Here is a 15,538-nt window from a genome sequence, read left to right on the forward strand (position 1 = left end):
GCCTGTGCTGTGACATTGTTCGTGGTTTTCTTGTTAACATATATGTGACATACAACACACTGGCTGCAGTGTATTATTTAATTTGTTCCCAGTAGTCTGCATCATAAAGAAGATTTACAAAGTTATGCTGCTTAAAAGCTATTGATAATACTTAGCCCTTTTCAAAATTCAACCTGTTACAAAGAATGATTGTTAGTATTAATTTATTTTTGTTTATTTCTGTGTTACTGCTGACCTCTGAAATCCTGATTTTTACATAGAAACATAGAAACATAGAAAATAGGTGCAGGAGCAGGCCATTCAGCCCTTCTAGCCTGCACCGCCATTCAATGAGTTCATGGCTGAACATGAAACTTCAGTACCCCCTTCCTGCTTTCTCGCCATAACCCTTGATCCCCCGAGTAGTAAGGACTTCATCTAACTCCCTTTTGAATATATTTAGTGAATTGGCCTCAACTACTTTCTGTGGTAGAGAATTCCACAGGTTCACCACTCTCTGGGTGAAGAAGTTTCTCCTCATCTCGGTCCTAAATGGCTTACCCCTTATCCTCAGACTGTGACCCCTGGTTCTGGACTTCCCCAACATTGGGAACATTCTTTCTGCATCTAACCTGTCTAAACCCGTCAGAATTTTAAACGTTTCTATGAGGTCCCCTCTCATTCTTCTGAACTCCAGTGAATACAAGCCCAATTGATCCAATCTTTCTTGATAGGTCAGTCCCGCCATCCCGGGAATCAGTCTGGTGAACCTTCGCTGCACTCCCTCAATAGCAAGAATGTCCTTCCTCAAGTTAGGAGACCAAAACTGTACACAATACTCCAGGTGTGGCCTCACCAAGGCCCTGTACAACTGTAGCAACACCTCCCTGCCCCTGTATTCAAATCCCCTCGCTATGAAGGCCAACATGCCATTTGCTTTCTTAACCGCCTGCTGTACCTGCATGCCAACCTTCAATGACTGATGTACCATGACACCCAGGTCTCGTTGCACCTTCCCTTTTCCTAATCTGTCACCATTCAGATAATAGTCTGTCTCTCTGTTTTTACCACCAAAGTGGATAACCTCACATTTATCCACATTATACTTCATCTGCCATGCATTTGCCCACTCACCTAACCTATCCAAGTCACTCTGCAGCCTACTCCAGGTACTCCAGGTGTGACCTCACCAAGGCCCTGTTGCAGGAGTAAACTTTATTTGCTGCACAAACATTTACAACTTCCTGAACTTCTGTAATAACAGCAGTAGTCAAATTGAGAAATTTTGTAGGAAAAAAAAAGGTTTAACACTTCTGCTCTGCATCACCAATTGTTTCGCTCGCGGAAGTCTGGTCCAGTCTTATCTCTGTATCTCATTTCTCTTCACCGTGCTCCATTCTTACTCGATTTACAGCCTAATCCAGTTCTTCAACAAGATGAAGAAATGGGCAGACATGGCCAACTTACCCCAAGAGTTCCGCGAACGAGTGGAGCAGCTGGAAAGGAACTTTGAAGTCTCAACTGTTATTTTCAAAAAATTTGAACCTATATTTTTGGACATGTTTCAAAACCGTCACGAGGATCCGCCTCGGCTTCAGAGAAGCAGGAAACAGAGGTAAGTTATCATCTGCTTCATCATGGTAGCCTTCATCTCCAGTGTCATCTTAGTGGTGGCTGTATATTAGGTAGCTACAACAACAACTTACATTTGTATAGTGCCTTTAACGTAATAAAGCATCCCAAAGTGTTTCACAGGAGTGTTATCAAAAATAAATGATCTACAAGTTTAAATCCCAATACTAAGCATTGGACAGCAGTGATGTGCTCCTTGTTGGAGTAGATGGCTGATGTGAAGAGCTGATTCTGGGTGCAGGGGATATAGACAGTATAAACGCAAGGAAATAAATCATATGAAGGCATTTGCTCAATGGCAACGAGAACAAAATAAAAACATGTGTGGCAGGAAGTCAACCAGCTAACCTTTGGGTTTTCCCACTATTTTATCCTGTCTTGAAGGCAGCAGCTTATCCTGGGACATGGTTCTGTGGGTGACAACATAGGCTTTCCACAGTTAAATAGTCCAGTAACACTGACTGTCTAGTTCTTGGAGTCAGGCGCCAGTGTAATTGCCCCTGCAAGAATCACTGCCTTGTGCAGTAGGGGTGCAGTGCTACAGTTGGCCTGTGTGTGTATGTATGTTGGGTGAGAATAGTGAGACTTATGTTTAATGCCCCTGTGGGTGAACAAACTGCCAGCAGTCACTGTCAAGTCTCACACATGAATAATGGCCATTGGGCTGAGGTTCTGGAGTGTAAAAGGTGTCAGTGAAACCATACCTCAGCAAGAAATCAACACCTTCTAGGAGAATTGAGAAAAATTGCTAAGACAAAATTCAAAGAAATAAAAGATACTCAGTTTGTAATGCAAAGATATGCTCCTTTTCTTACAGGCGCCTTCCATGCAGCGCAACTGGTGCTTTTAGTTTTTGCTGGACCTTGTTTGTGTACACTAAAGGTAAGATACTTGGCTCTTCTGTTCTCCATTTTATCAGTTATGGTGGTTGCTGCCGATATATAAATTTATACCATGTAGAACAGTCCTGCTTCTCTGAATAATATTTCTTCATATTGACAAATTTTTGAATGATAAGGGAGTCTAGGCTCATCGCTGACTCCCCAAACAGAGGAAATAGTCTTTCTCTATTCATTGTATCGAAACTCTCTATTAAACCTCTCTGCTCCAGTGGAAATAGTCTCTCCTCATAACTATAGTCTCCCATTCCAGCCGCCATCCTGGTGAATCTATGCTCTACATTCTATAGCTGTAATGTCCTTTCTATAATGACTAACGCAATATTCTGTGACCTAACCAATGTTTTGTATCATTTCATCATTACTTCTTTACTCTTGTACTTTATGCCCCTATTTATAAACCCCCAAATTCTTCTGACTTTTTTTAATAGTTTTATCTACCTGCCCTTGCATATTCCGAGAATGATGTATTTAAGAGATGGGACAGAGTAGATAGAAATAGACTTTCCAATGATTCTAGAAGAAGTGGACATAGACATAAGATTACATAGAAGACATTTAGGACAGAAAGCAGGAGAATTATGTGGTGGTGGAATTCACTTCCAGGGATGATGTCACCATTTACGAATAGGTTAGAGAAGTGATTGAAGGAAAGGGGAATAGAGGGATAGAGTAACAGGATGGGCACATGGGATTAGGACCACGGATCGTGTGACTTGTTGGGCTGAACAGACTGTTTATGCTGTAATTCTGTATACACCACGGATGAAGCCCTGGGGTACAACACTTCAACTCTTTGCCAGTACGAGCAACATCCATTTATCCAAACTCTTTGTCTTTTGTCTGTCAGCCAAGTTTCTAATCATTCTGCTACATTTCCTCTTATGCCATATGTCTGAATTTGTCAAACAGGCCTCACTTCTTATCCTACATCTTCTGAACATCCACATACAATATATCTACTGAATTGCCCTATCTACCCAATCAGTTGCACTTTAAAACTTGCCCAATCCGCAATGAGTGACTGTTTTAACGGTGCAGGAAATACTCCTTTTATAGATATTTTTCTGCTTGATGAATGAGTCCAGATGTTTAAATTATTAATACAAACAGAAAATGCTAGAAACACTCAGCAAGTCAGGCAGCCTCTGAAGAGCGAGAAATATCGGGCGTCCGTTTCAGGTCAATGACCTTTCATTGTTGTGCTTTGCAGGCAATTTCCGTATGATTGGAGATGATCTTGTAAATTCGTACCACCTCTTGCTCTGTTGCCTGGATCTCGTGTTTGGAAATGCTTTACTGTGTCCTAACAGAAAAGATCTGCTTAACCCAGGGTTTGAAGGTAAGAGCTGATGCTTTTGTCCTGAGTATGATGCACAGAATAGCTTGACAAATCTTCTGGAATTTTTTGAGGATGTTTCCAGTAGAGTGGACAAGGGAGAACCAGTTGATGTGGTGTATTTGGACTTTCAGAAGGCTTTCGGCAAGGTCCCACACAAGAGGTTAATGTGCAAAGTTAAAGCACATGGAATTGGGGGTAGTGTGCTGACATGGATTGAGAACTGATTGGCAGACAGGACGCAAAGAGTAGGAGTAAATGGGTACTTTTCGGAATGGCAGACAGTGACTAGTGGGGTACTGCAAGGTTCTGTGCTGGGGCCCCAGCTGTTTACATTGTACATTAATGATTTAGACGAGGGGATTAAATGTAGTATCTCCAAATTTGCGGATGACACTAAGTTGGGTGGCAGTGTGAGCTGCGTGGAGGATGCTATGAGGCTGCAGAGTGACTTGGATAGGTTGGGTGAGTGGGCAAATGCATGGCAGATGAAGTATAATGTGGATAAATGTGAGGTTATCCACTTTGGTGGTAAAAACAAAGAAACAGACTATTATCTGAATGGTGACAGATTAGGAAAAGGGGAGGTGCAACGAGACCTGGGTGTCATGGTACATCAGTCATTGAAGGTTGGCATGCAGGTACAGCAGGCGGTTAAGAAAGCAAATGGCATGTTGGCCTTCATAGCGAGGGGATTTGAGTACGGGGCAGGGAGGTGTTACAGTTGTACAGGGCCTTGGTGAGGCCACACCTGGAGTATTGTGTACAGTTTTGGTCTCCTAACTTGAGGAAGGGCATTCTTGCTATTGAGGGAGTGCAGCAAAGGTTCACCAGACTGATTCCCGGGATGGCGGGACTGACATATCAAGAAAGACTGGATCAACTGGGCTTGTATTCACTGGAGTTCAGAAGAATGAGAGGGGACCTCATAGAAACGTTTAAAATTCTGATGGGTTCAGACAGGTTAGATGCAGGAAGAATGTTCCCAATGTTGGGGAAGTCCAGAACCAGGGGTCACAGTCTAAGGATATTAGGACCGAGATGAGGAGAAACTTCTTCACCCAGAGAGTGGTGAACCTGTTGAATTCTCTACCACAGAAAGTTGTTGAGGCCAATTCACTAAATATATTCAAAAAGGAGTTAGATGAAGTCCTTACTACTAGGGGGATCAAGGGATATGGCGAGAAAGCAGGAATGGGGTACTGAAGTTGCATGTTCCGCCATGAACTCATTGAATGGCGGTGCAGGCTAGAAGGGCTGAATGGCCAACTCCTGCACCTATTTTCTATGGGGCCAAGTTTCGGCCTGAATTGCTCCTGTGTTTTTTGGAGCAACTGGTTTAGAATGGAGTGTCTTAGAAATTGCAATTCTCGGCATTTAGTTTGCTCCAATTCTAGTCAGTTAGAACAGTTTCAGTTTGGAACAGATTTTTTTTTTTCAAAAGGGGGCGTGTCTGGCCACTTACGCCCGTTTTGAAAGTTTAGGCAGCGAAAACTTACTCCAAACTAACTTAGAGTGGAGTAAGTGTAGATTTTTGTACGCTCAGAAAAACCTTGTCTACACTTAGAAAATCAGGCGTAGGGAATGGTGGTGGGGGGGGCTTTAAAGGGAAGATTACAAACATTAAACACTTCAGTTTTACAAGTAAAGAGCCATCATCAATAATAAATAATAAATACATCAATAAATCAATCAATAAAAATTAATAAATTAAAAAATCAATAAATAAAACATTTTCTACTCACCGACTGCAGCACCGGGAGCCCTCCAACAGCGTGCTGGGATGCCCCCCAAGTGTGTCTCTCTCAGTGTCTCCTCTCTGTCTGTCTGTGTGTGTGTCTCTCACTCTCTGTCTGTCAGTGTCTGTGTTTCTGACAGCAAGAGGAGGGGGGGTGGAGGGAGAGAGGGGGGCAGGGGGAGGGAGGGTGATAGGGGGAGGGAGGCGGAGAAGGGAGGGAGGGGGAAGAGGGAGAGAAGGTAGGAAGGGAGGGGAGAAAGGAGAGGGAGGTTGAACGGGCCGGGCCCAAGACTTCAGGCGGGGCCCGCCCCCAGCACCGGATTTACAGGTAGGTGGCCGGGGCGGGGGGGAGGGGGGTCAGGTCCGGGGGCTGGGGATGGGGGGGGGGAGCGCAAGTCGGGACCTGGCTCCGCCCCCCACAGCTCGTGCTGCGCCACGCCCAGCTCCAGAGGACCTGCAGGGAGCCGGAGAATAGGTAAGTATTTTTTAGGCGCACTTTGTGGCGCGAAAAACGGGCGTCCGGGTCGAGGCTGCGCCGTTCTAGGCACGGCCCGAAACTTGGGCCCAATGTTTCTATGTTTACCTTTTGAGGAATTGCGTGCCAATTATCTAATCAAGGACCTGAGATTGTCTCATCAGTGTTGCTTGGACATGCGAGTCCCACAATTTCTGGAAACTTTTTAATGTCACTTTGCACCTCTTGTGGACAAGGTACTCTGTACAAAGCCAGGAAATTACCCCTTAAATGGGGCTTTCTACATACATTTCCCATTTCAATCACAAGATTTTAAATGCTTTCAAAAATCGTGAACTTGTCACCAAATTACTGGTATTTGGCAACTCAACGTCTTATGTTGCAGCAGCAGGGACAGTGTTGTGCAGTGGCCAGTATATATCATAACTTATTGCTATCTATTACACTTTACAGCATTGTACTAACTTGAAACTGCAACCACGTAGGAAATATTGATTCATTTTTTCAACGGTTTTTGAATCCATTTAGCTTGCCATCACCAGAACTAGCAGATTTGATGCGGTTATCTTGAAATGGAACCAGTTTGGTTTCAGTTAGATTTCGTTTCTGGTCGGGATCCCCCACCCCACCTCTAGGTTTAGAATTCACTCCTGGAAATACACCTTTTCCATTTTAAGATTAAATCATAGGGAGAAGATTCAAACTAGGAGTCAAGCACTAAATGAAGAAAAGTTTTCAAATACCCACATTTAAAGGAAAGTGAGGGGGGGGCGAATTTCTGCGCCCATCAATAATAGAAAATGAAGTCTCTGGAGAATTAAACTTTGCAACATTTAGCATCAAACATTTCAGGTGTGGTACATTCTTTCCATTATCAATAACTGCCAGATTCTGGGCATTATCTGGAGTACAGTACTCAGTTTTGGACATTAATTCTTTGGAAGTGGGCCTCGCTGGCAAGGCAAGCATTTTATTGCCTATGACTAGTTGCCCCTTGAGAAGGTGCTGGTGGGCCGCCTATCGCTGCAGTCTGTGTGGTGAAGGTGATCGCACAATTCTGTTAGATAGGGAGTTCCAAGATTTTGACCCAACAACGGTGAAGGAACAGCGATATATGTTCACGTCAGGACGGTGTGTCACTTGGAGGTGTTCCCATGCACCTGCTGCCCTTGTTCTTCCAGGTGGCAGAGGTCGCAGGTTTGGGAGGTGTGCCGAAGAGCCTTGGTGTCGCTGCAGTGCATCTTGTAGATGGTACACACTGCAGCCACAGTGGAGGGATGTATTGACTTTAGAGGGGGTACCACGCAGATTCAGAAAGTTACCGTGGCTTAAACGGGTTAAATTATGATGACGAGGTTGCATAAACCTTGTTTGTATTCTCTTGAGTTTAGAAGTTTGAGGGGATGATCTAATTGGGGTGTTTAAAATGATAAAGGGATTTGATAGGATAGATATAGAGAGACTATTTCCTCTGGTGAGGGAATCCAGAACAATAGGGCATAACCTTAAAATTAGAGCCAGGCTATTTAGGAGGGAAATCAGGAAGTATTGTTTCACACAAAGGTTTTTGAAATCTGGAACTCTCCAGTAATGGTATAAAGGGAAATGGAGAGAAGGCAGGTAAATGGAGTTGTGATCAATGTTCCCTGTAATTTTAAGTGGCTGCGCAGCCCATTCGATTTTTCGTGCATGCGCAGATGTTACCATTATGAAGCTGGTGAGCGGCCTGTGCAGGACCTCCAGACCGCTTCACAGGAGCATTGGTTGCGATACAGATCAGCCATGATCTAATGGAATGACGGAACAGGCTCGAGGGGCTGAATGGACCTCCTATGGTTCCTGTGTAACAGGCTCGAGGGGCTGAAGCCTCCTCCTGTTCCTATGTAACAGACTCGAGGGGCTGAAGCCTCCTCCTATTCCTATGTAACAGACTCGAGGGGCTGAATGGCCTCCTCCTGTTTCTATGTAACAGACTCGAGGGGCTGAATGGCCTCCTCCTGTTCCTATGTAACAGGCTCGAGGGGCTGAATGGCCTCCTCCTGTTTCTATGTAACAGACTCGAGGGGCTGAATGGCCTCCTCCTGTTCCTATGTAACAGACTCGGGGCTGAATGGCCTCCTCCTGTTCCTATGTAACAGGCTCGAGGGGCTGAATGGCCTGTTCCTGTGTAACAGGCTCGAGGGGACGAATGGCCTCCTCTTGTTCCTATATTCCAGTCACTATCAGTTCTGTTTGTTACCTGATTACTTTTTTGATTCTGATATTTAATTTTCAAGCAGAAAGGGGACCAGTGACTCTAAAGTGTGTTACATTTGTGCATTACGCAGGTTTGCCGCCAGAGTTTAGCAGCCAGGACTATAAGCCCCCAGTGCAACCTCCATGTATCATTGACAAACTATGTGACTTGCATGATGGGCTCATAGTAGAAGCAAAAGGCATCAAAGAACACTACTGGAAACCTTACATTAAGAAGTTGTTTGAGAAAAAGGTAAGTGAAGCTAGCAGTGAAACAAGCACTGGTGATACCATATTCTCTCCACGTGCTGTCCTGTAAATTCAGAAGCATTCCATTACATAGGAATATACACAACCAGAAAAGAACATTGGCTGCTCTTAGCATTTGAAATACCGTACTGTATTCAGGTCCTTATACCCCTCAATTGCTTCTTTTGCCAAAAAAGCTACCCAGCTTCCTCTTGAATTTTCTGACACAATTGGCCTCCAGTATCTCCAGACATTCACCACCCTCTGTATGAAGTGGTTAAATAAACTATTTGTTCAATGTCCCTGTTCTGAGATTGAGTCCATGTCCTGGTTATAAAGTTTGTGATTATGTCAAACGATTTATTCACGATTATTTTATCAGAATCCCTGTGCCATGTTTTCTCCACTTTCATTTAATTTTATAATGGTCCTGTGAAACACTTTGGGACGTTTTACTATGTTAAAGGCCCTATATAAATACAAGTTGTCGTTGTTTAAATATTCCCAGTCTCTGCTCATAGCCCAGGTGCCTCTCACCAGTAACTATTTAGTTGCTTCCCACTCTGTATCCTTTCCGAAACTGGGATGTGCCCAGTTTAATATTGTGATCATAATGATATTTGGATCTGGGAAGCCAGTTGCTGGGGATGTAGATCTTAATGCAGGTGAGAACATGGGCTGGGGAATTTTGGATAACAAGTAACCTCTAATTGTTCTCATGGGTCCCCTTTGAACCTGGGATGCGAGGGCCAATTTCAATGTTGTGCCCATGGGTTAAGATCAACACATCTGGGAGTGAACCCTGTTTTGGTAGCGCAGCGATCGGGGAGCAAGCCCTCACAGTAAATGTACAATCAGTTTTCTGACCTTTGTAACATTGAGATTTTGATTTCAGATTCTGAAAGGAAACAGCGAGCTCCTCATAGGACTTCTGGATGTTACCAATTTCACAGACAATAAGTGAGTTTAAAGTTCACTGCACTAACTTTGTTGATATAAATATGTGACCATGGTAACAGACTGAAAGCAGATGTGAAAAGTTGTGTCCCTAGGGGTCAGTGTTCGAACTATTGCTCTTCAAATCACAGATAGATAAGTTTTTAACCAATAAGGGAATTAAGGGTTACGGGGAGCGGGCGGGTAAGTGGAGCTGAGTCCACGGCCAGATCAGCCATGATCTTGTTGAATGGCGGAGCAGGCTCGAGGGGCTAGATGGCCTACTCCTGTTCCTAATTCTTATGTTCTTATTATGTTCCCAATATATAACAACGATCTGGACTTGGGAATAGATGGCACAATTTGCAGATGATACAAAAATAGGGAGCATGGTTAACTTAAGAGGAACTTAGACTGAAATGGACAGGACTTAACTTTCTGTGGCGCGTTTAATTCGGATCTATCTCACAAGTACAGCAACTTCACGCCAAAGATTTCATCTGACTGGTTTGCCTATTTAATTTATTGTGACCTGGTTTCATAACTATTGAACTGTTTCAAACAACTCACCTATACTGCCTATCAGTACAAATAACTATTAATGAATAAACCTTTTGTTTTATTCGTTCCGGGATTTGGGTGTCACGGCAAGCCCAGCATTTATTGCCCATCCCTAATTGCCCTTGAGAAGGTGGTAGTGAGCCGCCTTCTTGAACCACTGCAGTCCTTATGGTGAAGGTGCTCCTTCAGTGCTGTTGGGGAGGGAGTTCCAGGATTTTGATCCAGCCACGATGAAGGAACTGCGATATATTTCCAAGTCAGGATGGTGTGTGACTTGATGGGGAACTTGCAGGTTATGGTGCTCCCACGCATCTACTACCCTTGTCCTTCTAGGTGATAAAGGGCGCGGGTTTGGGAAGAAGCCTTGGCGAGTTGCTGCAGTGCATCTTGTAGATGGTGCACACTGGATCAAAATCCTGGAACTCCCTCCCTAACAGCACTCACCATATGTCAGTCCTGCCATCCCGGGAATCAGTCTGGTGAACCTTCGCTGCACTCCCTCAATAGCAAGAACGTCCTTCCTCAGATTAGGAGACCAAAACTGAACACAGTATTCCAGGTGAGGCCTCACCAAGGCCCTGTACAACTTCAGTAAGACCTCCCTGCTCCTATACTCAAATCCCTAGCTATGAAGGCCAACATGCCATTTGCCGCCTTCTCCGCCTGCTGTACCTACATGCCAACTTTCAACGACTGATGTACCATGACACCCAGGTCTCGTTGCACCTCCCCTTTTCCTAATCTGTCGCCATTTAGATAATATTCTGCCTTCGTGTTTTTGCCACCAAAGTGGATAACCTCACATTTATCCACATTATACTGCATCTGCCATGCATTTGCCCACTCACCTAACCTGTCCAAGTCACCCTGCAGCCTCTTAGTGTCCTCCTCGCAGCTCACACCGCCATCCAGCTTAGTGGCATCTGCAAACTTGGAGATATTATACTCAATTCCTTCATTTAAATCATTGATGTATATTGTAAATAGCTGGGGTCCCAGCACTAAGCCCTGCGGCACCCCACTAGTCACTGCCTGCCATTCTGAAAAGGACCCATTTATTCCGACTCTCTGCTTCCTGTCTGCCAACAGTTCTCTATCCACGTCAATACATTACCCTCAATATCATGTGCTTTAATTTTGCACACCAATCTCTTGTGTGGGACCTTGTCAAAAGCCTTTTGAAAGTCCAAATACACCACATCCACTGGTTCTCTCCTGTCCACTCTACTAGTTACAACCTCAAAAAATTCTAGAAGATTTCTCAAGCATGATTTTCCTTTCATAAATCCATGCTGACTTGGACTGATCCTGTCACTGCTTTCCAAATGCGCTGTTATTTCATCTTTAATAATTGATTCCCATATTTTCCCCACCACTGATGTCAGGCTAACCGGTCTATAATTCCCCGTTTTCTCTCTCCCTCCTTTCTTAAAATGTGGTGTTACATTAGCTACCCTCCAGTCCATAGGAACTGATCCAGAGTTGATAGACTGCTGGAAAATGACCACCAATGCATCCATTATTTCTAGGGCCACTTCCTGAAGTACTCTTTGATGCAGACTATCAGGCCCTGGGGATTTATCGGCCTTCAATCCCATCAATTTCCCTAATACAATTTCCTGACTAATAAGGATTTCCTTTAGTTCCTCCTCCTCCCTAGACCCTCTGTCCCCGATTATTTCCGGAAGGTTATTTGTGTCTTCCTTCGTGAAGACAGAACCAAAGTATTTGTTCAATTGGTTTGCCATTTCTTTGTTCTCCATTATAAATTCACCTGATTCTGACTGCAAGGGACCTACGTTTGTCTTCACTAATCTTTTTCTCTTCAATATCTATAGAAGCTTTTGCAGTCAGTTTTAATGTTCCCAGCAAGCTTCCTCTCATACTCTATTTTCCCCCTCAGGTTAATCAGGGTAGAGTTAGAGAAGCGCAGACATCTCGGGGTGGGGGGGGGGGGGGGAGCGGGGGGGCTGGAGGAGATTACAGACATAGGGAGGGGCGAGTCCATGGAGGGATTTGAAAATAAGGATGAGAATTTTGAAATCGAGGCGTTGCTTAACCGGAAGCCAATGTAGGTCAGCGAGGGTGATGGGTGAGCGGGACTTGGTGCAAGTTAGGACACGGGCAGTAGCATGTGGGAGGCCAGCCAAGAGTGCATTGGAATAGTCAAGTCTAGAGGTAACAAAGGCATGGATTAGGGCTTCAGCAGCGGATGAGCTGAGGCAAGGGTGGAGATGGGCGATGTTACAGAGGTGGAAATTATGCTGCGGATATGTGGTCAAAAGCTCATTTCGGGGTCAAATATGGCACCAAAGGTGCAAGCAGTCTGGTTCAGCCTCAGACACGAGTTGGGGAGAGGGATGGGTGTTGAAGGTGGTGGATGGGGTGCCAAACAAGCGGGCTGCTTTGTCCTGGATGGTGTCGGGTTTCTTGAGTGTTGTTGGAGCTGCACTCACCAGACATGTGGGGAGTACTCCATCACACTCCTGACTTGTGCCTTGTAGATGGTGGAAAGGCTTTGGGGGGTCAGGAGGTGAGACACTCGCCGCAGAATACCCAGCCTCTGACCTGCTCTTGTTGCCACAGTTGTGGTCCAGTTAAGTTTCTGCTCAATAGTTACCCCCAGAACATTGATGGTGGAGGATTTGGTGATGCTAATGCCATTGAATATCAAGGGGCGGTGGTTAGACTCTCGCTTGTTGGAGATGGTCATTGCCTGCCACTTGTGTGGCGCAAATGTTACTTGCCGCTTATCAGCCCGAGCCTGAATGTCGTCCAGGTCTTGCTGCATGCTGGCATGGACTGCTCCATGCGGAACCCAAACTGAGCATCGGTGAGCAGGTTGTTGATGAGTAAGTGCTGCTTGATAGCACTGTCGATGACACCTTCCATCAGTTTGCTGATGATTGAGATTAGACTGATGGGCCGGATTGGATTTGTCCTGCTTTTTGTGGACAGGACATACCTGGGCAGTTTTCCACATTGTCAGGTTTGACAGCTCAGCCTGTTCTGAAAAGTATCTGGCTTCTGAAGTGAAGTGAGAATTCCTATGTGCTATCCGATAACAGTAAACAAGTTCATTGTTTGCACAGCGCATAGTACGCAGTCCAATTCCCGCACGAGGTCACGTTTGGGTCCATAGGGATCAAGAGCTTGCCTATAGAAATGGACTCTTGCATTGGGCATGAGTGAGCTTGAGTTGTAACAGGGACTGGATGAGCCTGGAGACCATTAATATGTCGAATGAACATGTGGTATTTTATAGCATTATGTTACTAGCTCCATAATGAAGTTTCAGGTTTAAAAGCCAGTTCAGCCAGCGGCAAAGGCCCCATTTTCCCTCCTGCCTCCTTAGCATAAGTTGGGTGATGCATTTTCCGTATGCACTCAACTTGACCTTGGCTGAAGCAAGCTATATTTCCATGTTCAATGAATTGTAAAAATGTTGGGTGAGTGCCAGGCGGTTTGAGCAACCTGGGAACCATTGCTCGCTTCAAATCAGGGGAGGGAAGTGTTTAATGTTCCAAACTGCTAGGTTGTAAAGTTGTGGAATGTGGCTTTCCAGCCACTGGTCTTCTGATGGTGAGCTGCTGCCTCACCTGGGGATTCGAGGGCACTGCCAAGGGAGAAAGGCACTTACCGTCCAGAGGCAGTGAGAGACAGAAAGCGAAAACAAAAGAAATGGGGACAAGCATGGACAACCTGTGATCTCTTGTGCACTTCCCAGCAGCCGTTTATATAGACTGACATTAGCTGGAGTACATCATTAACTTACTGTGTGGTGACAAACTGTGTGCCATGGAGCACCAGAGGAGGGGGAAAAGCTTCTTTCTTTTAAATGTGCGTGGCCATGAGAATTTACGTTATACATGTCGGTAGATCTCCAGTAGTGCTTTAGCAGATATAGTAGTTTTTTTAAATCCATTCTCAGGATGTGGGTGTTGGTGGAAAGGCTAGTATTTATTGTCTATCCCCAGCTGACTTAAGATGGTTGTAATGTTTGAACCTGTTGTGGAGCTTGCACTGAGTGGCTTAGCCAGTCATGTGACGTTGACAAGACTCAATAAAACCCCAGTTAATTGGGTCCAGGTTTTCCATGACCAGGCGTGTAGTTGTGAACTTGGTGGATGGTAGGGTTCAGTTTGATCGTTAAACCTTTGCTAATCACCCAGCTAGTTCTTTACAGCAAATGTGTAGCTGTGAATTCTTCAGCATAGAACCCATGAAGCAAATACACTATCGAGGTGGTGGTGAGCTGCCTTCTTTGTAGTGGGATTGATACAGCTGAGTGGCTTAATAAGCCAATTCACAGGGCGATTAGGAGTCAACCAGTGTGAGACTGGAATCACATATAGTGTAGACCGGGTAAGGACAGAAGGTTTCCTTCCCTAAAACACATTAGTTGGATTTTTGCGACAGTCTAACAAAATGTGAGGTGGTATGGGATCCAGCAGTGCTACAATGTCCCCTAGTGACCACAGCCTGTAACTACTTTGGATTTGTGTCCACTGGGAACTTGGTTGAGACCATCCCAACTCATTTTATATAGGACCATTACAGATAAGAGGGAGAGATTTGCATTCCATTAGTCTGGGCTAGAATTCCAAACTGGGACAAGGATAGCGCCATTCTTCTCCCCATTGTGCACCTCTCTCTGTTATAGATAAGGTGCTACTTAGAAAAGAGCCTTGTCTCTGTTTATGAATTGATTATTTTTGACTCTGCATATTTTGTGCAGCAAAGCAGTAAACAAGGAATATGAAGAGTACGTTCTGACAGTGGGGGATTTCGACGAGCGGATATTTCTGGGAGAAGATGCTGATGAGGAAATAGGGACACCACGAAAATCTACAACAGACATTCCGGTTGGCAAACTATCGGCAAGAATGCAAGTGGAGTGCAACCTGCAACAGCACTTTGAAAAAGTAATTAGACGTTCTTAAATGATCAACAATTGTTTGTACCACGTGTTGAAAAGAAGTTGTTCTGTAGGTGCTGATATCTTCAGTCTAAATATTTTATCCTCTATTCCTAGTCAGTTGTTACTGCTCCCTTCATCCTCTTCTTGACTTTGACTTTGTCTGACTCATGTCCCACTCCAAAGGCTGATATTTCAGTGCATTATCAGGGGAGTGCAGCATTGGCGAATGAGATGTTAAATTGCTTGCGGCTATCTAAAGTTCAAGTTCTAAAATCTCAATGCTAGCTATAACCTATTAGGTTGGTACTTTTGAGATATTGCTTGCAGTACAAAAAAAGAAAGACTTGCATTTATATCCGGCCTTTCACGACCACCGGATGTCTCAATGAAGTACTTTTGGAATGTAGTCACTGTTGTAATGTAGGAAACACAGCAGCCAATTTGTGCACAGCAAGGTCCCACAAACCGCAATATGATAATGACCAGATAATCTGTTTTATACTGATACTGATTGAGGGATAAATATAGGTTAGGACGCCAGAGAGAACTCCCTTGCTCGTGTTTGAAATAGTGC

The 15,538-nt window shown here is 44.6% G+C and overlaps 1 protein-coding gene across 3 annotated transcripts in view; it reads left to right on the forward strand.

Annotated features, from left to right (window-relative positions):
- Positions 1 to 15,538, forward strand: part of rbl1 (retinoblastoma-like 1 (p107)) — a 210,508-nt gene that overhangs the window by 18,881 nt on the left and 176,089 nt on the right. For 2 of the 3 annotated variants that reach the window (XM_070896496.1, XM_070896497.1), the window contains exons 3-8: positions 1,394 to 1,594; positions 2,429 to 2,493; positions 3,724 to 3,852; positions 8,390 to 8,550; positions 9,442 to 9,506; positions 14,782 to 14,968. In XM_070896496.1, the coding sequence (XP_070752597.1) occupies positions 1,394 to 1,594; positions 2,429 to 2,493; positions 3,724 to 3,852; positions 8,390 to 8,550; positions 9,442 to 9,506; positions 14,782 to 14,968 (808 nt within the window). The remainder of the gene's footprint in view (positions 1 to 1,393; positions 1,595 to 2,428; positions 2,494 to 3,723; positions 3,853 to 8,389; positions 8,551 to 9,441; positions 9,507 to 14,781; positions 14,969 to 15,538) is intronic. The other variant, XM_070896498.1, reaches the window with a different exon arrangement.

Source organism: Pristiophorus japonicus, chromosome 12, assembly GCF_044704955.1.
Source record: "Pristiophorus japonicus isolate sPriJap1 chromosome 12, sPriJap1.hap1, whole genome shotgun sequence".
Taxonomy (NCBI): Eukaryota; Metazoa; Chordata; class Chondrichthyes; family Pristiophoridae; genus Pristiophorus; species Pristiophorus japonicus.